General features: G+C 30.5%; 1 protein-coding gene across 29 annotated transcripts in view; it reads right to left on the reverse strand.

The window, feature by feature from the left end:
• The window catches only part of LOC145259864 (cytoplasmic dynein 1 intermediate chain 2-like), a 227,664-nt gene that overhangs the window by 43,914 nt on the left and 159,784 nt on the right, over window positions 1–23,966 (reverse strand). For 8 of the 29 annotated variants that reach the window (XM_080117724.1, XM_080117720.1, XM_080117717.1 and 5 more), the window contains 3 exons: window positions 18,537–18,623; window positions 2,172–2,336; window positions 1,097–1,256 (listed from right to left, as the gene is read on the reverse strand). In XM_080117724.1, coding sequence (XP_079973850.1) covers window positions 1,097–1,256; window positions 2,172–2,336; window positions 18,537–18,623 — 412 coding nt within the window. The remainder of the gene's footprint in view (window positions 1–1,096; window positions 1,257–2,171; window positions 2,337–18,536; window positions 18,624–23,966) is intronic. The other 21 variants (XM_080117738.1, XM_080117735.1, XM_080117732.1 and 18 more) reach the window with 3 other exon arrangements.

Below are 23,966 nucleotides of genomic sequence, written 5' to 3' on the forward strand. Positions count from 1 at the left end.
CAAGCCCCCACTCTCTCCGATGGTTTTTTTCTACTTGTGCAGCTGCCATTGCTCAAAGGCACGTGCGTACTGTAGATTTAACATAAGTCCAGTTCAAACAGACAGAAGTTTATAGAAGCTAGAAGTGTACGAAAGAAATAGCGACAGCTAAGAGAGAATTCACTGAAATCACCAAAAAACGCATTGAAGCATAGAAATTAGGAACTCGTTATTTTTGGAAAATCTACAACAGTGTAGTAAAGAATGGGTAATCAACAATTCCCCTCACTATCCAACAACCATGAGGTTGTTTGCACAGCAACCAAGAAGGTTAATATGCTCGCCAGTCAGTTTGCCTCCAACTCCACATTAGACCCTGCTAACCACCCCCTCCCTGACTTTCCTTTGCGGACAGACGCCACACTAGACTATCTGAAAATCACCCCCTTCTCAGGTGCATGCTATCATAAAAAACCTTGACACTTCTAAACCTCATCAAAAAAAAAATCAATTGCATTTTAAAACCCCATTAAAATAAATCAATTGCATTTTCAGAACTCATGAAAATAAATCCACTACTTGCGAATATTTATCCTAATTTTAGTAAATAAAATTTATTAAAAAGTTTATTAAAAAATTAACCCTTTTTTCAATTTTCCCTAAACAACTATTGTAAGGCATACTTTTAATTTAATTAAAACGTTAATTCTTTATGTTTGATAAATAAATTTTGCTTTCAAAAACATTAAATGAAGAAATAATTTAAATATAAGCACATAGTTGAAGCTGATTTGAAAATAAATTTCTTCAAATAGAACTATAAACCAAACATTTTTATTATAAATACTAAATTATTTAAGAATATTAAATTTGAAAACTATACAAATAAAGTAAATTGAAGTTTTGAGGTTTCCAAATTCAATTCAAATCTGAAGTGTTATTAATTCATTCTGTTTTTGTACTATTCTCAAAAGATTAAAATGTCTGACTTGTTTACAAAAAATAAACAAAATACATTATGGTAGAGTTAATTTTAAAAAAATAGGGCTTGTATTTTTCTTTCATCATCAAAAGCAATATTAATTAGGAAAAAATTTTTTTAAAAAATGATACTGACTCATCTTTTCCTTCAGTATCACCGCCGGCATAATCAACATACATATCTTCTTTATTTTCTGCAAGAACACGTTCCACAATGCGAGTTGATCGACTGAAAAAACTTTGGAAATCTTCAGAAATAAGGATTTGTTTCTTCTCATCTTCCGTCAGATCTTTCACTAAAAAGAAGAAAGGAAAATCAAATTTGGATCTCTTAATAAATTAAAGCAGATAGCAAATAAAGTAATGGCTGACATTTTTAATTATGGAGGAAACTAGTAACCTGGTACATTTTTTTTCAAATCTCCTGAACACTATCAGAGTTTGATAATCTAATGGCTGATCTACATATATTCTCAATGCTCTAAACTAGCCCCCCCCCCCCCCCAGCTTTTCTCTTCCTTCCTTCTGCTGGTTTCTTGCTATTTGTTTCCTTTCTCAAAGAAAATGCCTTTGTTTGCATCACTTATTAAAAACTATATTTTATATCATATGCCAATAAAGCATTGTCACTACTGGTATAATAATCGATTGGAATAGTGTTCAGAAAAGATGGAGACATAGTTTCAAGGATAAATGTTTGTAGAAAACACTAGATATGCATTAAAAATATTTCAAGTTTAAATTATTAAAAAGTTGTTTATAAACAATAAATTAAATGTCAAATCATTGCTTCATTCACACACATTAGATCTGTGTTGCCTGTACATACTTTATGTGTATACTGATATCATTTTCAGTAAATGAGATATTGCTACCAAAGTAGATGAATTGATTAATTAATTTACCAAGCACATAAAAACTAGCATTGAAGTCAAATTAAAAATATTACATTTAACATGGATAAATTTTCTTTTAAACAAATATGGTGAATGTTGAACATGTTTGCAAATTTTTATAATCAAGTCAAATTATTGGAGAACAAAAAATGATTAAACTTCAAGTCATTCAAATGATTTGACAAATCTCTGAAGTGTTCCATTTATATAGATGCCCAATATTTTCTTTTACTAAAATTAAAGACTAAAAAAGATTTAAAAAAAAAATGAAACAAAAGAAAAGTAGAAGAGAAAAGGTTATTACATGTAGCTTACCCCATTTTTCAACTTTACCCTCTTGCTCAATCTCTTGCTGTGTCTTGGCTGGCTGCACCATTTCCACATGTGGCATCTTGTGTTGGTGTGAGGGAGGAGTATCACCAGAGGCTTCCACCGAGTCTGTGTCATCATCTGTGTTACCATTATCGTCATAAACAAGAACTAGATGGTTAATAATTTACAAGGCTGTCCGCAGAACAATATCATTGTGAATGCAAATGTATAGTAGTGCATTCTTCTACAACAGCTATTTTCTAACCAGCATTTTTTTAATTAACAAAAATTTGACAAAGTAACATGCAGAAAATGTAATATGTTCAACAATATGAAAGTGTTTACACACACGCATATAAAAAATAAAACAGACATAACAATTATAACAAAAATTAAACTTTTGTAACTGTAGCATTTCTTTGTGGCAGAATAATTTTTAAAAAGCAACATTGAATCAGAAAAAAAAAATGACAAAAACAAATGAGAAGGGCAAATATTGGTTTAAGTTATAATTGTTTCTAGCAATGGTTAAAATAAATTTAACAATTTTCCATGAACAAAAAGAAACTATTTTATTAATAGTTTAAATAACAGGTTTTATTTTAGTAAATTGTGTTTTAAGACTTTCTTTCAACCAATATTCAGCAGTGGAGTAATGTTAGAATCTAAATGAAATTGAATATAATCATATTATATACCTGATGGAATCTTTACAATATTCATAAAAAAATATTTAAAAAAATAATCAAATTCCTTCCTTTTAAAGAATAAATGTTCAAAAGGAAATGTAAATCGCCTACCAAACTTTAAATGGAAAGATAATAGAAAATTTGAAAGCTGTCATCTGTGTTGTGATCAGTACAATCATGACCATTGAGCAAATGTTGACTAACCTCTGAAACCAGGATATTCCATTGCAAATTAAAATGACTGCATCTATGCAAATATGATGAAAGGTGTTACTTTATTCACTTTTTCATTTCCTGTTGACAATAGAGTTACTCATTTTTTCATTTGAAAGTTTTTAAGATAATTTACATTTGCTGTCAACCACCTGTGTAAAGAGAAGGAATTTGATTTTTTCTTTCCTGAACCATTAAAGAATCTCATTGAATGCTGTTTCACTGAAATTCAAATTTTACTCATTTGATGATAAATACAGGTTGAAAAAAGATCCTGACAAACAATTTACAAGAAATTAATCAGCTTTTATCAGCTATTGAAAAAGCTAAAGTTTTTAAATAGTTGAGAAAAGTGAATTTATGTTAATAAAATTGTTCCATGCAAAGATTATCTTTCAAGATAAATTCAACAAAGACACACAACCATTAAACATAAGGATGAACTAAATAAGAATGGCATTTCTTATTGACATGAGAATTCATACAAACAAAATCTTGAAATGGAAATGTTAAAATTATGGCATGTGGAAAATCAATGATTTCAGTTTTAATTTGGGTAACAGGTTTAATCTATATATATATATATATATATATATATATATATATATATATATATATATATATATATATATATATATATAAAAATGAACGTGTGTGTGTGTGTGTGTGTACATTTTCCTACACAATAACTCAATTTTCAGTCTACAGACTCGAAATTTGATATACAGGGTACTGAGATTTGGGAAAATCTTTGTAATCCGTTTTCAGATAGAAATTTGGCTGTTAAGGGGTCAAAGTTCAACGATTTGACCAATGAGAACTCTACCAAACTCCTCTGACAATTTTGGGTCTAAATACTTGAAATTTTAGATATAGGTTCCTTGGACATGGATCTAACTTAATAACTTGATGTGAGTCCAAAACAATAAATGTTAAGGGGTCATAATAGGGGTGAAAGTTTTTTTTGCTCAACATACACCTCCAAACACCCGGGCAATGCTGGGCTGAAATGCTAGTTGAGAAATAAAATAATTAAAAAGGTGTCTGTTAGTCCATGTCTTATGGAAACACAACTATATATAGAAGTACAACTTCAACTTCAAGGAGGACTTTGTTTATGTAAAATATATGGACATTTCTGATGAGATTTTTTTTGGTATAAACCTTGTTACAACAAAGATCATGAAATGAAAATGAAAGCTATAGCCATCAGTAAGAAATTGCTGGCAATGGCTGATGTGAGACCTCTTTTCTAGTAGTTTAGAATACTAAAAATGAACAAGATTTTGGCATTAAAAATGTATTCATGTCAATTACATTAATTACAAAATTACAAATAATTTTTTCACATCCACAGATGTCAGTTTGAAGAAATATTTTCTCAGGAGACAATTTTACAAACATGAATTCACCATCCTTTTTGTTTTTTTATATTTTTTAAAAAGCTTATAAAGTTAAATGTTATGACATAATAAAAATAAAGATTGCTTTTGGATATTATAAAGAACATTAAAAATGGCTGATATCTATAATTTTCAGACAAATCTTGAATTTAAAATTAATTTTTTTTTAATTCATAAGAATTGTTTGTTAGTTAAAAATGTTAAAGGATTATTTATTAGAATTTCATAGTTGCATTCTTTACTTTTATTCACATCATATGATTACATTTTATCTTTAAAGCTTTTTTGAAAATAATTCCAAGAGTAACTCTTTAAATAGTTATGTTGAAGTTGTTTAAATTTCTAAGATTAAGCATTATAATGTGTGGATGTGTATATATTCTTAGTTGGATCGTCTTGCTCTCTTTTTCAGCTAAATGGAGGATTTTCAAATTGAACCACTTTTATTTAATTTATAAAAACAAGTGCTTCCATTCAGGAAATCTTATCATTCTTTCCCTATTAAAGCAATATTTAGGTGTCTTGAACAAAACAACTGAGAATTAGAAATTCGATTCTGAGTCAGATAGTACAAAATATTCATAAAATATATTTGGAGAGAATTTTCATATATTTATGTACAAATGCAGCCAATGGTAAAAATCTTCAAAATTATTTAAAACAAACAGTATTTTCATCTTTATGTAAACATACAGAATATTTTATCTTCAGTTATAAAGATTTCTTTCATCATATATAGCAGAGTGACCGATTCAACTAATTACTAAAATCTTAGCATCAAGATGAAGTTGAAGTGAATTCTGAAATTTAATTGACATTTCCAAGATCATAACATCTTTTTTTTTTTTAATTCTTTGATTACATTATACTTAAAATTTAATTTTTAGTTTATATCCTGATTCTTCAAGGTAAGAATTATTTAAATATATATATAGATTAGTTAAAAAGTAGGAGAAATCCATGTCCATGTTTACTGCATTACTTAAGGAAAATGCACCATTTCCTTTAGTTAGAACTTATACTGATCAAATTCATTGGAAGTTTTTTCTTATAAAATATTTTCTATTTGTTCATTATTGATCCAATTAATGTTCATTTAGTTAACATAGCTATAACCTATCAAAATGATTGTATATGTTTTTAAAAAGATTTCAGAAGTGTCAAACATTTTTTAAAAGATAAAATAAAAAGATTTTTTTTATGATAATACTTGACAAAATGTCCACAATAAAAATATTTAAAAAAATGTGATCATTTTTATAATTTCAACCCATTCAGATATTAGATCATATCTTTAACATACAGATTTTTATTGTTCAAAAAAGATTTTCACACTAAATTTAATTATCTTTTATTTTAATTTCAATGAATAAATTAAAATAAAAATGAATACAATTTATAGAAGATACACAAAACTAAATAAAAAAAATATGAAAATTAATAATCAGTTATCCAATTATAGACATGACAATCAGAATATATCTGACATTTGAATAAGTTGAAATGTGTAAAGGATTATGCACTATGTTTATCTTTTGCTTCTTAAACCTAAATATAAAATAAAAATAATGAAGTACAAAAGAAAAATTGAAATTGCATTTATAAACAAAGTATGAAGTTTTATGCATGTGTATTTACAAAGAACATTATCAAGAACTCACTTTGAAACAACATTGCTTAATGAACAAGATCATTAAGATCTGCAGAGACAAATAATAAAGAATGCAATGCAAGTGTTTTCATGGAAATAAACTTATGTCCATGATGAAGGACACGTTACCCTCTAAACTAAACAGCCAAACTCGTGAAGCAAATACCAAATTACAATCACATTTCAAATTATCTCTTTTTTTTTTCATTCAATTAAAGACCTGCATTCATATAAAATAGAAACTAAGTAAAAAAACCCAAAACGTTTATATATTGTTTTCTTTTATACTATTTTGAATATTAATATGGTTTAATATGCCTGTTTAAATTAATTAATCTATATATATATATATAAAAGCGAAAATGTGTGTATGTATGTATGTGTGCGTGTTCGCTTTTTTTGCATGTCTACAAAAGGTTTTTTTGGCCGTCATTCTCGGTTGGCTCACTCCTTAAAACTTTTTATATGCTGTCTAAATAATAATATCTAGGACTAAGGAACTCGGGTCACAGCTATCTTTAATTTACCCGACTTTTACAAGCTATTTTCGAGATCGCCGCATAGCGGGAAAAACAGAAACTGGCTTCCAGCGCAAAACTAGGTCAAACATCACGCAACTTAACGTTCTCGCACCTGCTAATTTCGGTTTATAAAGGTTAACTTAACACACTTATCAATTCATCTGTTCCCGTGGTCAACAGGGTTGTTTAGATCAAAACAACCCTGTTTAAAAAAAAAAAAAAAAAAAAAAAAAACGTTGGCCAGTAACAAATGTTTTGATAAAACCGATATTTTTCTGAATAGCACAAAAATATTTTTTTAGACAGAAAAAATAACACGCAGAAATATGAATTTATTAACATTGCTATAAACATAGTGTCCGCTGTATTTTAAATATAGAACTCACCTAAATGAAATAAATTAATAAGTACTAATAAATACAAAAAGCAATATTGTGCTACATAGTTCAATATAAATAATAAAATTACAGTGTAAAAAGATAATCTTTAATTTACTCCTTCAGTCCAGCACCTCTTGACAGAAAATGTTTTATTTTTCCCTGATTCTTTCGAATGTTCCCTTTTTTACATAACATTTCCCTGACTTCTTTCTTCGTTGAGGAATTGCTACACATTGAAATTACGAGTTCCTTTCTCACACCATTAAAACAATGATCATGTATTATCTATATAAAAGGCAAAAGTGGCGTGCGTTTTTGTATGTCAAGCAAAGACTTTTTCAAGGGAGGGCTTCTCCAGAGAGTTACTATGTTTTGCAACTTTTTATATGCTCCCTAGATCATAATATCTACGATTTGCAAACGGATGTCGTGTCTATATCTATTTTGATTGACTTTTATAAAATTCACGCTATTCCATCCTCTTGCGTGTTTGTTGGTCTTTTCCATATAAATAAAGCAAAACTCACTGATGCAAAGGCGTCAGTGGCCTTTCGTGCCAGGACGTCATGAAAGCAATTAGATTTGATCATGTCAGATAATTGCCGAGTTCCCCTTTTTTGGGGGAACTTAGTTTCCCCAACATTGTGGGGAAACAAACAAATAAATGAAATGATGGAAAGCTGAACTGATTTTCAGTCAATGTTCATTTCTGCACTTGTGTGAACTCATTCACTTAGCAAGTCAACTTTTTGATTGATATCGCTAAATTTGAATGCTTTTCACTTCCTATGGCTTCATAAGCATAGCAGTAAAATGTCACATTTTCTTTCACTTTCTTTTTCCACCTTCTCGTCACAGGTTCAAGCCTGCCTGTCTGCTAACACCCGGGCAACGTCAGGTACACCTGCTAGTCTATTATATAAAGGAAAATTTCCTCTGTGTGTTTGTATGTCTGCTAAAAACTTTTGTTATCTGCATCCCACCAGGTTGGAACCGGTACCATCTGAAAGAGAAATGCCCCAGATGCATAATATGTGAAAATTAGAAAAAAAGATTAATTCTGTAGGGGTCAACTGGACCACTTCTTTTTTTTTTTTTTTGGGGGGGGGGTCCTTGTTCATGGCGCTGTTTTCGCATGTTTAAAAAGCTTATTTTGCAACCTCATGATGCCATAAGCACTTGTGACCATGTAAGCAAATGCATTTGCCCATAAACTCTTCCCCTCTTTCACGTTTCAAGTTCTAGCCTGGCCGCCATGGGATCATTTATAATTTTTATTTATTTTTTTGTAGTTGCACGGGCACTCCCTGCTATTTTGATTGAAAGAAAAGTTGTTTTGATTCATTTGGGGGGGGGGGGGGTTCAGCGCACAAGCAACAAAAAGGGCTCAATATCTGGAGAATAGCTCCTCCTCTTCGTATCCCTTCTGCCAAAATATCTGGTGGAGAAATTGTCACATACTTCTTTTTTTGGGTGATTACATTTTCGTGTTTTTATCCATTCTCTTATATCTAAAATTGTTGTTGGAGTATTGATGAAAGTGCTCAATATTATTAGTATAGCAAGTGTGTTCAAACCTAACTTCATGTCAACCCAGGCAGTGCCGGGTATCCATGTTAGTTATTATAATAAGGTTTAAAAATGTTAAAGGGAAGTCACTTATAGTCTTGTCTGGGGTTACCAGATTGGCTTTTTTAAAGCCATATTTTGTGAATTTAGCCTTCAAAAATTGTATTTGGCTTTTTTTAAAGAATAACGTACGGACTAAGAAAGAAACAAGTAAAAAATTAAATAGATAATTTAGAAACAAAAAACAGTTGATACAAACAAATGAGAAAATGTAATAATTTGTAATTCTTAAACAGGGTAGTTATCAGCTTGCAACAAAAGTTCATTTTTATTAATTTTTTTCTAATAAGATTTAATGTCTAACTTGTCATTTATATTTAAAATATATCAAGATGACTAATGTATTTCGAATTTAGTTAATTTTGATATCAATTTGAAGCTGTTGTATTATTCCAAGCAAAGAATACATTCCTCATGCAATTCTTGAATTTCAATAGCAGAATTGTGCAGCAAAAAAATCAATCCAAAACAATTATAGTGATAGCATAGAGAATGGGGGAAAAAACCCCCAAAACATGCAGAAGATGGTTTGTACCTAAAGATGGTTGTACATATAATGAATGTATCAAGGGAAAGACAAGATTAAGGGTTAAATTAGAAGTTGTTGTTGAAAGACTAGGTGTCAATGTGAGCGATACCACCATTTTTAATGAATTGAGCAAGATTGCTAAATTATTATAGGTTCGAAAATGGTTTATGCATGATCTGTCATGCTTCATTATAACTCATATCAAATTGCCAAAAAATACCCTTTAATTATATGCCTGGGAAATTATTGCCCATCATATTCTTCACACCCTCCACAACAAATTACCATACTTTTAGAAATTTTAAAGCTTACTAAAAAGAAGCCCAAAGTGATAATTTCCCTTTTCAGTTCAAAACTTGAGGAATATTAATGGCTTATTGAAAGAAAAACATTCAATACTTTGATAACATTTTTTTTTTATTTAGCTTTAAAAAACAAGTAACATTTTGTTATAAGTTGACAGATAAACTTATTAATAGATCAAGATGACAAAGCAATTTAAAAAGAAACTCATGCACAACACGCATTTGGATGTATTCATGGATATTTTTAGGGAGAAATGTGATCTTATGATGCCATTTCAGTATATCTGAGGAGACTTGCACATTTATATAGGATTTCTGAAACAGATGTATTTCTTCAGAGTCTTTTTTTCTGTCTAGGCTGTTCAACATAATTTGTAAAAATGATCATTCAAAAATTAGTTCATTAAAATAATGTTCTTTGTAAGTAACAATCAAATTTAATTTCCATTATATAGAATTCAAGACAAAAAAAAACAAATCTAGATACATTTGTCTTTTCAATAATAAAAACATGAGATAATAAAGAAACTCTTTATATTATTGTGTGTGTGAGAGAGAGATATTTAAAGGAGAGAAACGGGAGGAAAAAAAGACAAATTAATATGAACAAAAAGAAGACACATGATAAAGCCCTGATTAAGGGCAAAATATTGAATCAAATCGTGACATGTGTTAATTTCTTTTTATTCCTATCAGTTTGTCATGCTTGCTTTTTCTCCCTTTTTTGTTAAAAATGTCTTAAACATTTTGTTGAATTAAAAATAGTTGTTTTAATGTCTGCCTAAACAAAGATTAAATAACACACATTCTGTAGAAAAAATTACTGCTGCTATTACCGAATCAGCATTAATATATAATTTAAAACAAGCAAAAAATGATTTAATTCATGTTATCAAATATTTTATAATTATTACACAAGAATAAAAAATGGATGAAACAATAAAAAAGCAACAAGAGAAACAAAATAAAAATCAGTGTTGATGAGTTAAGCAAAGCACTGAGCAAAGAAAAAATATTGGACAAGGCAAGTCTATAAATAGCGTAATGTTCTTTTTCAAGCCTGAAAGCCAATCAGACAAGTGCACTAGACATAACTCTGACGTGAATGAGCAAACGAATGGTTGTACTTCCCAGCAATACTGATATCCATTTATACACCTGGCTGGAAGAATGTTTGCTTACAACACTTAATAATCACAAATAGGCACCCATCTAAGTGCTAACTAGATACAACTTCACTTAACTTTAAACTGATCCTAGGAGAATGCACCCACACTCTTCTTGGAATAAACTAGTGAAATCAACCACTTGCTATCAGCAAAAATGGAAACCTCTTCGTAAATAACTCTCAGCAATTAGCAGAGTTTATATAAACATTGTAATTTTGCTTACACATGAGAGATTGGTAGCTCAATGGATAGGAGTAGTGAGTTAAGTTTCGATCTCAGCTCGAAGCACTTGCCAGTCATACTGAAGAGCTGTGATACAGCGAAACAGTGTGTGTGGATAACACACACACATCTATCATCATAGGAGTTTTTCAACCTTTAAAACTATAAAAAAAAATAAAAAATAAATCCCAAGTTCTTTGTTGGCAACTATTTTGCTTGTAAGTCAATCTCCTGTAATCACTGCATTAGTTTGATTCCAAAAATTCACTCTAGTCCTAATATTATTTTTGGGATCATTAGTTATTTACCATAAAAATCTCTTTCAGGGATTTAAAAACAAAGCAGCATTTTATATTATGGCTCCCCAGCAGTGTTGATCAAACACCACTTCCCTTAAAAAACAAAAATGTTTAGGATGTCAGATCTAGTTTTTTGCTCCAGATTAATTATTTTGCTGACCTATTTGTTATTAATATTAAATATGTATTTGAAAAATATTTGAGAATTTGATAACAAATGTCCAATATTTTGTTTAATTCTGCCATTTCTTCTGGAGACTTCATATTTACTAATGGAACAGAAAGAGACTTATGTTAATAAAGTCATGGCCAAATCGTGTCAGTAGTATGTAAATATTCTTTGCAAACAATCAAAGATCTGAAATATTGATGCATTTATTAGTGAAATAAATGCTCTGATTATGTACTAAAAATGTTTTGAGTACAATGTTTAAATTCAATTCCCTTTTTAGAATTTATGAGATAAAGAATTTGAATTGTCATCGTTATACCAGACTGTTCAGGAGATGAAATATTGTGTCTAACAACCAATATGAGGATTTTAAAATAAAGTATGGCCCTAGAGTATTTGTGGGAGTATTTGATCTTATCTTGTAATGCTTGCCAATTCTAGTGTCAGATTTTTTTTAATAATCTGCAAAATTCTATGTATAGTGCAAATTTTTGGTTTCACAATGAGCATTATTATTGACAAAAAATGGACAGGCCAGAAAATTAAACAAAGCATTGTTATGAAGCAGGAAAGGGGGCATAAAAAATAATCTGCCAAATAATTGAAATATATAATGAATAATAATCAGCAAGAATATTAACTTTTTTTTTACTGTCTCACCAAAAGAATTAAAAGTGTTTTTGTTTAAAGACAGTAGATCACTGGATTATCACTGGATCATAAGGATTATCTTTAATAAAATAATTAAATGCCCGGATAATAGATTTATGTATAAAAGGCATTTTTAAATTGATAAAAAATGGTACAAGTATAGCAGGACAACAATCGTGAACAATACAACTAAATAAAGTGACAGGTTAGGGTTATTTGGCCAATGTCACACATGCCAAAGAATAAAAACTCAATGGTAACATGTCTAATGAGAAGGAATGCATTTCTAAGGCGTGTCTGTAAGAAGCAGTGGGATGGAGGGGAGGGGGGTGTATATTACATATATGTAAAAAACATATATAAGATAGATTTAAGGATAAAATGCAACAAGATATATGAAAAAATAAAATGGAAAGTTAAACTACAAAATGTAAAAGTTAAAATCTCATCAACTAATTTTGTTTCTTTTCATAACAGAAATTTTGTTTGAAAGTTTTTGTTATAAAGAAATGAGTTTACTGATGAACTTTTTATATATTCTTTTATATTTAGTGATTTGTTCATTTTTTATATAGAAAAATGTTTATAATTACAAAAGTAATTTCTCTATGAACAGTAAAGTAAAACAGTAAAATTAATTTCTCTATTAACACTGATGAACCAAAGCATCACTTCACCATAAAAGTTTGATATCTGTTCTTATTTAAAGTTGTATATTTGAATATTTAAAAACTTGGTTCTATTTAAATTAGAGAGTGAATGAATCTACTGCAAATTGTGCATTAACAAATACCTATAATAGGCCAGGCAGTAAAGTAACTTAGGTACCCTAATTCAGACTAGACATAATTGTCATAAACAGTGACAAAAATGAAAACAATAATTTTTCCTTAGATTCATTGTGTTCTTAGTTTGGAATTTCTTTGATGAATGATTTTGTAAATTGTTCAACTTGCTTTCTGATTATTATTATACAATTCGATTTTCTAGACTTTTAATTAGTTTAAACAAATGTAATATCATGCAAAATCATGTAAAAACAATATCATGTAAAAACATTCCTAATTTTGCATAAAGTTATTTTTGGTACTTGTATATTTGTATTTCTAGAAATAAGTTAATTCTTGTATAGAAAGTACTTTAAAACCATGACTGGTGCCAGGCCTATTATAGTAATAAAAAGATAAAAGAATAATAACTGGGGTATTGAAGAGAGAGACATAAACTTGTAACTGCAGAGAAATACAATTCAACAAATTTTTAAAAACAAGGATCAAAGTAATGTGGTTACCTCAAAAATAAAATCTGCACAATGCTGTGCTAGCAACGACAACAAAACCACAGAACAAACAAGTTCTGTGTGATAAACAAGAAAGAATCAAGATTTTGAAATTTTGTTTTTGTGAAAATTTGTTTTAACATAATTTTGAAAAAAAAACAAAGTTAAACTGAATGTTAGAGGATATTCAATATTAAAAACCAAAGTAGTTGTAACAAATAGAAAATCACATCCATAAATATGACTCATATGATTACAAATAAAAATTTTAGTGAAAAAGTTATAAAATATTGGCTTTAATATTAAGTAATGCCTTTTCTGGAAACAAGTCACATAGAAAGGTAATGCCAAAAGTGATTAATACTCAATAATATGATGAAAGTAAAGTACTTTAATTGTTAATTACTTGATCCATGATTAGATATAATTTTCAATAAAAATGGGTAATCATGTCAGAATTGTGAAAACAAATTGTTCATATTAAGTGATTAAAATATTTTTATTTTGATTTAAGGCCATAAAAAAAGTTCTGATTTGATACAAAGAACTTCCTAAAATTGATGGAGGAGAGGGCATAAGTAAAATGAGACTTTACATGAAAAAAAGAAAAAGACTTTAAATTTAAAAAAAAATTAAAAATTAGTTTATATTTTGTATATCAACGTATATCACCAGGATGTGTGATTTTTTTAATAAGTTATTTGGTTAATTTTATTATATAAAGCAATGTAGTTTTTCCATATTAAAAGAATATTTAAAAAAATGATTAAGCAGCTTTATTTTAGCTTAAGATTTGATTATATTGCAATGAACATTTTGATGCAATGAACATGTCATTATTTATGAACAAATCAAAAGGTGCAAATCACAAACTAAAACTAAAAAGTCTGTCAAAAGAAAAAGATTTGATCTTTTGGTTTAAACTAGATTGGACAAAAATGGTGCAAACCCAGAAGACCAAAGTTTTATCGACAAACGCACTTTTAAGTGCAACAAACTGACATATACATCGCAAGGTATTTGAAATCTAATCTTTATATCATATAGAAAAGAAAAATGATATACTTGTAAAAAATAAAATACTTAAAATATTTCTTTCTTTAAAGTGAAAACTAAACCCGAGATCTAGCAATAACAAGAATAAGAGAGGTTATTGTTTTTAGCAGTAGCATTTTATAAATTATACTAATTGAGAATTTGGTAATCAATTTACTAAAACCAAAGTGAAAGTATCATTATTTCCTGTTAATAATCTGCAAATCATCTCAGCTGTGGTATAGAACAAAGCGAATTTTAAATAAACTAAAAAATTGTTAAAAATGCAAAAAGAAATTAAACTTTTTTTTGTAACAATGTACTAAAAATATCTGAACAAGAATTGATTATATATATATATATATATATATATACATAATTAAAATATGAAATTTAAAAGGAATTTAGAAATAGTTCAAGTACTGAATAAAACAAAATCATTTAAACAGGCTTTAAAGATTTTTAGCAAATTCAAAAAGATTGAAAGTTATGGAAGCTATTTACATCAAATAGCTAAAAAATATTTGGGCAACAATTAGTCTTAATATAGTTCCAAAATGTTTTTACTCAGAAAATTCCATAGCAGAGATGGAAATTTTTAAATTTTTTAAAAATATTGTCAACAATATTTAACAGATTTAATAATCTTATTTATGCCTTAAAAATAATATATTTAATCAGTTAATTTTAAGGAGTTGTTTGATTTTCATGAAAAACAAACACAAACGAACCAAATGCTTAAAATGAAAAACCAAAATCATTGGCAGTAGGGAGCATACAATACTGATAAATGAATGTGTACATAGAACATAAGAACTACAATTATCTCCCTTAAAAATAAATTAAATCTAACACACTATTGCATATATATATATATATATATATTATATAAAATTATTGGAATTTTTTCCTTCTTTCCCTTGTACACATTTTTGTGAATTATTCCATGGATTTCTGCCTTTGGATTGTTTTGGACCATCTTCCAATTACGGGATTTCCTTGGATTTTACTTGTGCAAATGGAAATTCAATTAACTTTCTTGAAGTTATATATTTGGATTTTACCGTCACTGGATTATTTATCTTCCACCAGACTATACATTCACGTGTAATCACCTTTTTTTTTCACTATATTCCCTCTGCTTCACTTTTTTGCTATCAAGTAAGATCTTTGACTTACTTGTTGTTTCATCAAATACTTTTTGCATGCAAAATCCGATCCCGCATTTTGCTAATTCCTACCCTCTGATGAGAAGGAAAGTATTTCTTCGAAATTCCGCGGATTAAGGACTATCCACTTATCTAGTGTTTCCTTTTCAGATTAAATATGTTTTTAACTCATTTCAAAGTGTTTTTTAACATATTTTATTAACTGTTTGCTCGTATATATATATATATATATACACACACATCGGAAATAAGGACAATAAAAATTATGAATTAATAACAGAGTATAATATTTCATTAGAAACTGTTTTAGAAATAAGTATACAAATTAAGCTTACACATTTCTTTTGCATTAGCAATAGCATATCAATATAAGTCCAACCCATTTTAAATATTCTTTGGATAAGCTCACAAATTTTTGCATATATTTAGATTAAAATAATATTACTTTAAAAAATTAGTTCTAGTTTTATAACAATTTAATTCAGTTGATAATTTTAATAATTAAGTTTTAATTTAAATCTCAATCTTATTTGAAAAGAAAAGAAAAAAACCCGACAAAACGAAAATTCCAAGCCACACTAGATAAGTATAGCTACATTATAATTGTAAGATAATAAGAGTTATAGTTACTAAGGAACAAATTATTGGATATAATTACAAGTCCTAAAATAAAAACTTTCTCAGTCAGTTTAGGTTGTCAGATTCTTTTACATGAGCCTATTATCTCCTCCGTGATAGTTTTTAAATTTAAATCTGATAAATTGAATAGAAATTTATCATCATAATGAAATAAAAGAGAGAGAAAATGAATTTCTTAATTTTCAGTTCATTTCAATAAGCAAGATGATTTGCTGATGTCACCTAGTGAAGCTAGGGCAAAATTGATTATAAACTATTCAAGCCATTTTTATTGGTAGAGAGCCAAAAATAGAAGCCAAATAAACCTTCATTTAAAGATGTTTCAAGATACAAGAAGGACAAGGAACTATGTGTTTTTCACATGGCTAGAGATTTTTTTTACCGATGGAAATTTTTAGATGTACGCTTTAAGTTTTTATTTCCATTTTCGTTACTTCAGGGCAATTTTTAATTGTGTTAAGAACTTCAATATAAAACATCTTTTATATTAGAAATGTTTCCATCTGTAAGAAAAAAATATTTGCAATTGCACATGAAAATAAAGACAAGTTCTTTGTTGGTCTTATATAATGGAAGGTATGGCACCTAAATATACTTTGCTAACAATTAAGAAAAAAACGATTTCTGGGAAAAAATGTATTCTACTCTCTATATATTAAAAAGCAGGACTGCTAGTATTTTAATAATTTTAAAACTCATTTTAAAATTCCTTTAGATTACTTATATAGAATGCAGGAAATTTGGTTAATAAATAATAATGCTGCTTCCATTTAATGGTTTGAAAAGAGAGAAAAATAAAAAAGTATAATAAAAACAAAGTAAATAAATAAAGCAAAGAGAAAGAAAGGAAACAAAGATAATCCCAACTCCATTAAGCATGCAATATTGTTATGCAGAAGCTCACACTCACATACACACATTATAACATATACAAGTTGATATATGAGAGAGAAAAGGGAGAAAATAGAGCCTGAAATCGCGAGAGGTTTGTATACTATTTTGAGGAATGGCAAACTTTTGCTGCTGGCTCAAATCGATGAACGCAAAATGTGCAAAAAAGCAAACTCTCGAATTTAATAACTTAAGTTATTAATTTATTTATTTGAATTTTTAAAAAAATTTTTAAAGCAGAAACCAAATGAAAATGGTTGTGTCATGTCATAGCAATAATGAGAATGAGACAAATATATAATTTGAAATTACTAAAACACATACAACTATTGTACATATACACACACATCATGGAGATTATATATATATATATATATATATATATATATAGATAGATAGATAGATAGATAGTGCATGTGTAGTTATGTATCCAACATATATTTTAAACATATTTAATTGAATACGATAATTTTATTTTACCATCATTACTTGGGGAATTTTGGAAAGAATGATCAACATCTAAAGGATATAAAGTATTCATTAGATGTAACGACATATGATTAAAACACACACATAAGTTTGGAAAAAATAAACAGAGGGTTCAATTACGTTTCTACGAGCAATATTTATTGTTTGTAGATGATACTAAATAAGCCAGTTAATTGGTAAGAACGATAGCAAAAATTCTTGCTTCCAGGCCAAATTATCTCGAAACCAAGGTTTTCATATGGTTATTTACATTATTGCTGTGCTAGTATCACCTACAAATAATATTTATTTATAGGCGTGCATGTATTTTTTCATGCAAACGAACATGATTAAATAAGCTAGAATTCTTCTGCTTTAAGGCCTTCATATTAGTTTTTCAATTGTTTTGTTGTGTTGTCAGAATTAACAAATTTTCTTTTCAATTCCTTCTGCAATCATCATGTCCATTTTTAAATGGACCTCATCAGTGAGGTAATTATAATAAAGAAGCCGTTACAGGATGAATTATCAAAAAAAAAAAAAAAAAAAAAGGGGGGAAGCATACAGCTAAATTCATGAACGAATTGAAAATTCAAACATATTAATCTTACAACGAAAACAATTGTGAGAACAATAGAAAAACTAAAAATATAAAACAGAAGAATGCAGTATTTTTAATCAACTTGAAATATATATCTCGTACAATTTACATGTTTTTATGATGACTGTGTGTGTATATGTAATGACCAATAATCAATATATATCATAATGATAAACATGAATATGGCTTTTTTTCTTTTTTTTTTTTTTAATTCTTTCTATTGTACAGAGATTGTCACACTTTTTACTGGTGATATATGTATTGATACAGTTGCCACAAAGAAACGCACCTTCCCTGGATATATAATGCATGCAAATCAACACAATTGTAATGTATTTTCAATGATCGTGTTACTGGCAAATGAATCATGCTAGATGATAAAGCATGGCAACATACGACACTGTAGGCAGAAATGTATAAATAACTAGGGAGGCAGGTAATACTGGTTCCTACCTTCGGCAAATTCATCGTCCCATTCCAAATTGGGGTATACAAACTTTGGGGAACCAATGCGTGAGGAATCAAAGCGTGGAGATGACCCTGCTCGACAACAGTCATATAAGGAAGGAAAGGACAAGGAGTCAGAAAAAAGGGCTTCCAATAAAGTAGACCTAAACATCTTATTTTATCTCAAAATATCAAATACTATCGAGACCTAAGAAAATAAAAACTTTTCAGCATTGGAAAACATTAATATGAAATTATTCATTAGAATAAAAATACTTTAAAATCATATATATTATAAATACCTATAAATTCTACATGAAAACAACCCCCCCACCCACAAAAAAAAAAGTTAATTTAAAAAAAAAATTTTTTTTTTTTTTAATAAATTGGAAAAATGGAATGGTAGAGAAGGAAAAAAAATGCTGAAATAGTCAAATTAAAAAAGAAATTGTTAGAACTTTTTACGGCATTTTATCATATTTCATTTTCTTTTATTTTTACTACTAATAATAATTTGGTATATTTTCCTTAACATCAATTATTCCAACTCTTAATGAATAAATTATGTTCTAATTTTATATAATAATAATAAAAAAATGAATAGAAAAATTAGTTGAAATAAATGAAAAATAAACATATAAGGAAATTAGGAAAGTATTTCAATAATTCTAATTTATAGAAATATATTAGATAATCAAGTTTGTTGGTTCAGTTTGGAAACTATTCATTTCCGTAAGAAAAATAAAATTATAACCGTATTATACCTGGATAAATGCTTGCTATCACTCGTGTGTGTGTGTAATGCATGAAAGTGGGGAATGAGATTGTGGAGATAACCGTGTTCATAGCAGCCATCTTGGATTGCTGAATGTAATCAACACTAAAAATTCTTCATAGTTAAGATTTGTGTGAAGGAGTTGTGTCCTTTTCTTCATTAAGATAAGCCTAACATTTTTAAGAGAAAGGATTTACAGACGTTGGAAGCGAATTTCGTTTCTTATTAGTAGGAAAATTGATAAACCTCCCACAATAAGAGCCAGCTATTTTATTTTCGACTTCCATGTTTTTATGTTTGAGTATGAAAATTATTTTTATGATCATTACAGACAAACACTATATACTTACAAAGATTTATTAAAATTTTTCACTTTAATGATTTCTTTCATGTTGCAGAATTATAAAAGAACAGTTTTAAAAAATTCATAAATAAATGTTAATATCTATAGGTTTTTTCTCTCATATTTCATATATTACAAAAGAAATTTAAAGATTTGTTTTTTATAGATAGTGAAATAGATATAATTATGAAATTTAGTGATTACAAAATAAATGTATAAATACTTTTAATGATACCAGTAAAAATAATTTTAGTTTTCATACAATTTAATAGAAATTTAATACCAAAAAACATTCATGAATGATATATAGCGTTTGAGGTTAGAGGTGAAAGAGAAATTAATTTGTTAAACTTATTTACTTTTAAACAGGTTTTGATTTATTGTAAAGGGAAATAATAAAAATGAATTGAATTTTAGATAAAAGATAAAGGTTGAATGAAATTGTATTGCCATCTTTGATTAGGGATAGCATTTTGGATCAACGAAAACAATAACAGAAAAAGAAAAAAGAAAAACAATAATTGGTTCACTTAACATTCTGTCTTGATAAAAAAAAAATGCCAGAGCTGAGCAAGTAGTGAGTATGAATTTAACCTCAAATTTTGGGCCAAAGTTTGTGGATTCATGACCTTTTCCAGAATTAAGAGTATGCGTTGGTATCATTACTAAAGAAAAAATAACTAGAAAAAATATTTTAATTACAAATAAAATTCAGTGATTTTCTAAATTTTATGATTTAGCCTTAGGGATTTCTGGGAGTTAAAGAAATTTAAGAGCGAGCACAGGGGAAAAATGATAATTTGAATTATTTTTCTTTTTTATTTCTCAAGCAGCATTTATTTTTATTATTATTATTACTATTATTATTATTATTATTGAAGCAAATGCCATAAATCAAGTTTGACAGATTTATAAAACATTTGAGCAAGAAAAGATAAAATAAAGAAATAGCAAAGGCAAGACAAAACTGCAGAGACATTAAGAAAAACTTTTTTTTAGGTATTAATGTAAAAAGCAGATTAACTTAATATTTATGTAAAAATGAAAATGTTACAAAAGTCTTGAAGCAAGACAAAAGCATAGACGCTATTAAAAGCAAGCAAAAAGGAATTGTTTAGAATTCAGTTTAATCCAGTCTTTGTAAAATTTAAGGCAATACCTGTAATAGGCCTAACAATTCGGTAACAAATCGGTTTCATAACTGCTGGTGAGCATGATTAAAATACATATTTTATTCATTTTCTGTGAAAAACTATGCAACAAAAATGTAACAATTATAAAAAATATTTCACTATTTTTCCTTATAATCTATATTAACAATTGTTTTCTATCTTTAAAAATAGTATGCACGAAATGAACTCCATTTTGCAATATCATTGATAAAATGTTTCTAATTTTTAATGATTATATGAAATTTTGGTTATTTCTTTGTACATTTGCATTTATGAAAATCAATCAATTCATATTGTAGTTGTATTTTTTTACTAACCACCAAATATTATTACGCCATTTGCTGAATATGTTCTTAATTTTAATTTGGTTGTAATGTTACTTCTACATGTACGTTTCCATTCCTATTACAGATATTGCCATTAAGAGAAAATGTGAGAAAGGTGGAGCTAGATAAAGATAGTTAAATAAATAGATAAAAAGTGAGATAGGATTAGAAGATGAGAGAAAAAGGGGATTGAGAGGGAAAGGGAAGAAAAAGGGGATTGAGAGGGAAAGGGAAGAAAAAGGGGATTGAGAGGGAAAGGGAAGAAAAAGGGGATTGAGAGGGAAAGGGAAGAAAAAGGGGATTGAGAGGGAAAGGGAAGAAAAAGGGGATTGAGAGGGAAAGGGAAGAAAAAAGGGGATTGAGAGGGAAAGGGAAGAAAAACGGGATTGAGAGGGAAAGGGAAGAAAAAGGGGACTGAAGGAGAAAGAAGGAATGTGTGCGAGGGGAAGGAGGAGGAGGAGGCACAAGAGAAGAACGAGGAGGAGGCAAAAGGGAAGGAGGAGGAGGAGGCAAAAGGGAAGGAGGAGGAGGCAAAAGGGAAGGAGGAGGAGGCAAAAGGGAAGGAGGAGGAGGAGGCAAAAGGGAAGGAGGAGGAGGCAAAAGGGAAGGAGGAGGAGGCAAAAGGGAAGGAGGAGGAGGCAAAAGGGAAGGAGGAGGAGGCAAAAGGGAAGGAGGAGGAGGCAAAAGGGGAGGAGGAGGAGGCAAAAGGGGAGGAGGAGGAGGATGCAAAAGGGGAGGAGGAGGAGGATGCAAAAGGGGAGGAGGAGGAGGATGCAAAAGGGAAGGAGGAGGAGGATGCAAAAGGGAAGGAGGAGGAGGATGCAAAAGGGAAGGAGGAGGAGGATGCAAAAGTGAAGGAGGAGGAGGATGCAAAAGTGAAGGAGGAGGAGGATGCAAAAGTGAAGGAGGAGGCAAGAGAGAAAGGGAAGCAGGAGGCAAGAGAGAAAGGGAAGGAGGAGGCAAGAGAGAAAGGGAAGGAGGAGGCAAGAGAGAAAGGGAAGGAGGAGGCAAGAGAGAAAGGGAAGGAGGAGTGAGTGAGAGATGCAGATAGGAGGGTGGGGTGAGAGATGAAACAAAGAGATAGATAGGGAAAAGAAAAATGGAGACGGAAGGAAAAGATAGAAAATGGTGGAGATGGAGGGAGAGGGGGGAAAGTTTAGAGGAGAGGGTGGAAAAGATGGGGAAGAGAGGAAGATGGGAAAAGGGGGAGGAAGAGATAGGAAAATAAGGGAGGGTAGAGATATAAAGAGGAACGTGAGACAGGGGGAAAAAGAGAGAGGGAGAAAGAGAGAGGGGGAAGAGAGATGAAAAGTACGAGAGAGGAGGGGGAAGAGAGATGAAAAGTACGAGAGAGGGGGAGGAAGAGAGATGAAAAGTACGAGAGAGGGGGAGGAAGAGAGATGAAAAGTATGAGAGAGGGGGAGGAAGAGAGATGAAAAGTACGAGAGAGGGGGGGGGGAAGAGAGATGAAAAGTTCGAGAGAGGGGGGGGGATGAAAAGTACGAGAGAGGGGGGGGAAGAGAGATGAAAAGTACGAGAGAGGGGGGAAGAGAGATGAAAAGTACGAGAGAGGGGGGGAAGAGAGATGAAAAGTACGAGAGAGGGGGGAAGAGAGATGAAAAGTACGAGAGAGGGGGGGAAGAGAGATGAAAAGTACGAGAGAGGGGGGGAAGAGAGATGAAAAGTACGAGAGAGGGGGGGAAGAGAGATGAAAAGTACGAGAGAGGGGGGGAAGAGAGATGAAAAGTACGAGAGAGGGGGGGAAGAGAGATGAAAAGTACGAGAGAGAGGGGGGGGAAGAGAGATGAAAAGTACGAGAGAGAGGGGGGGAAGAGAGATGAAAAGTACGAGAGAGAGGGGGGGAAGAGAGATGAAAAGTACGAGAGAGAGGGGGGGAAGAGAGATGAAATGTACGAGAGAGAGGGGGGGAAGAGAGATGAAAAGTACGAGAGAGAGGGGGGGGAAGAGAGATGAAAAGTACAAGAGAGAGGGGGGGAAGAGAGATGAAAAGTACGAGAGAGAGGGGGGAAGAGAGATGAAAAGTACGAGAGAGAGGGGGGGAAGAGATGAAAAGTACGAGAGAGAGGGGGGGAAGAGAGATGAAAAGTACGAGAGAGAGGGGGGGAAGAGAGATGAAAAGTACGAGAGAGAGGGGGGGAAGAGAGATGAAATGTACGAGAGAGAGGGGGGGAAGAGAGAGTAAAAGTACGAGAGAGAGGGGGGGAAGAGAGAGTAAAAGTACGAGAGAGAGGGGGGGAAGAGAGATGAAAAGTACGAGAGAGAGGGGGGGAAGAGAGATGAAAGTACGAGAGAGAGGGGGGGGAAGAGAGATGAAAAGTACGAGAGTGAGGGGGGGAAGAGAGATTAAAAGTACGAGAGAGAGGGGTGAAGAGAGATGAAAAGTACGAGAGAGAGGGGGAAGAGAGATGAAAAGTACGAGAGAGAGGGGGAAGAGAGATGAAAAGTACGAGAGAGAGGGGGAAGAGAGATGAAAAGTACGAGAGAGAGGGGGAAGAGAGATGAAAAGTACGAGAGAGAGATGAATAGTATGAGAGAGAGAGGGGAAGAGAGATGAAAAGTATGAGAGAGAGAGAGGGGAAGAGAGATGAAAAGTATGAGAGAGAGATGAAAAGTATGAGAGAGAGAGGGGGGAAGAGAGATGAAAAGTATGAGAGAGAGGGGGGGGAAGAGAGATGAAAAGTATGAGAGAGAGGGGGGGGAAGAGAGATGAAAAGTATGAGAGAGAGGGGGGGGGAAGAGAGATGAAAAGTATGAGAGAGAGGGGGGGGAAGAGAGATGAAAGTATGGAAGGGAGAGGGG

Source organism: Euprymna scolopes, chromosome 35, assembly GCF_053919585.1.
Source record: "Euprymna scolopes isolate OS-2025 chromosome 35, ASM5391958v1, whole genome shotgun sequence".
In the NCBI taxonomy this organism is placed as follows: Eukaryota; Metazoa; Mollusca; class Cephalopoda; order Sepiida; family Sepiolidae; genus Euprymna; species Euprymna scolopes.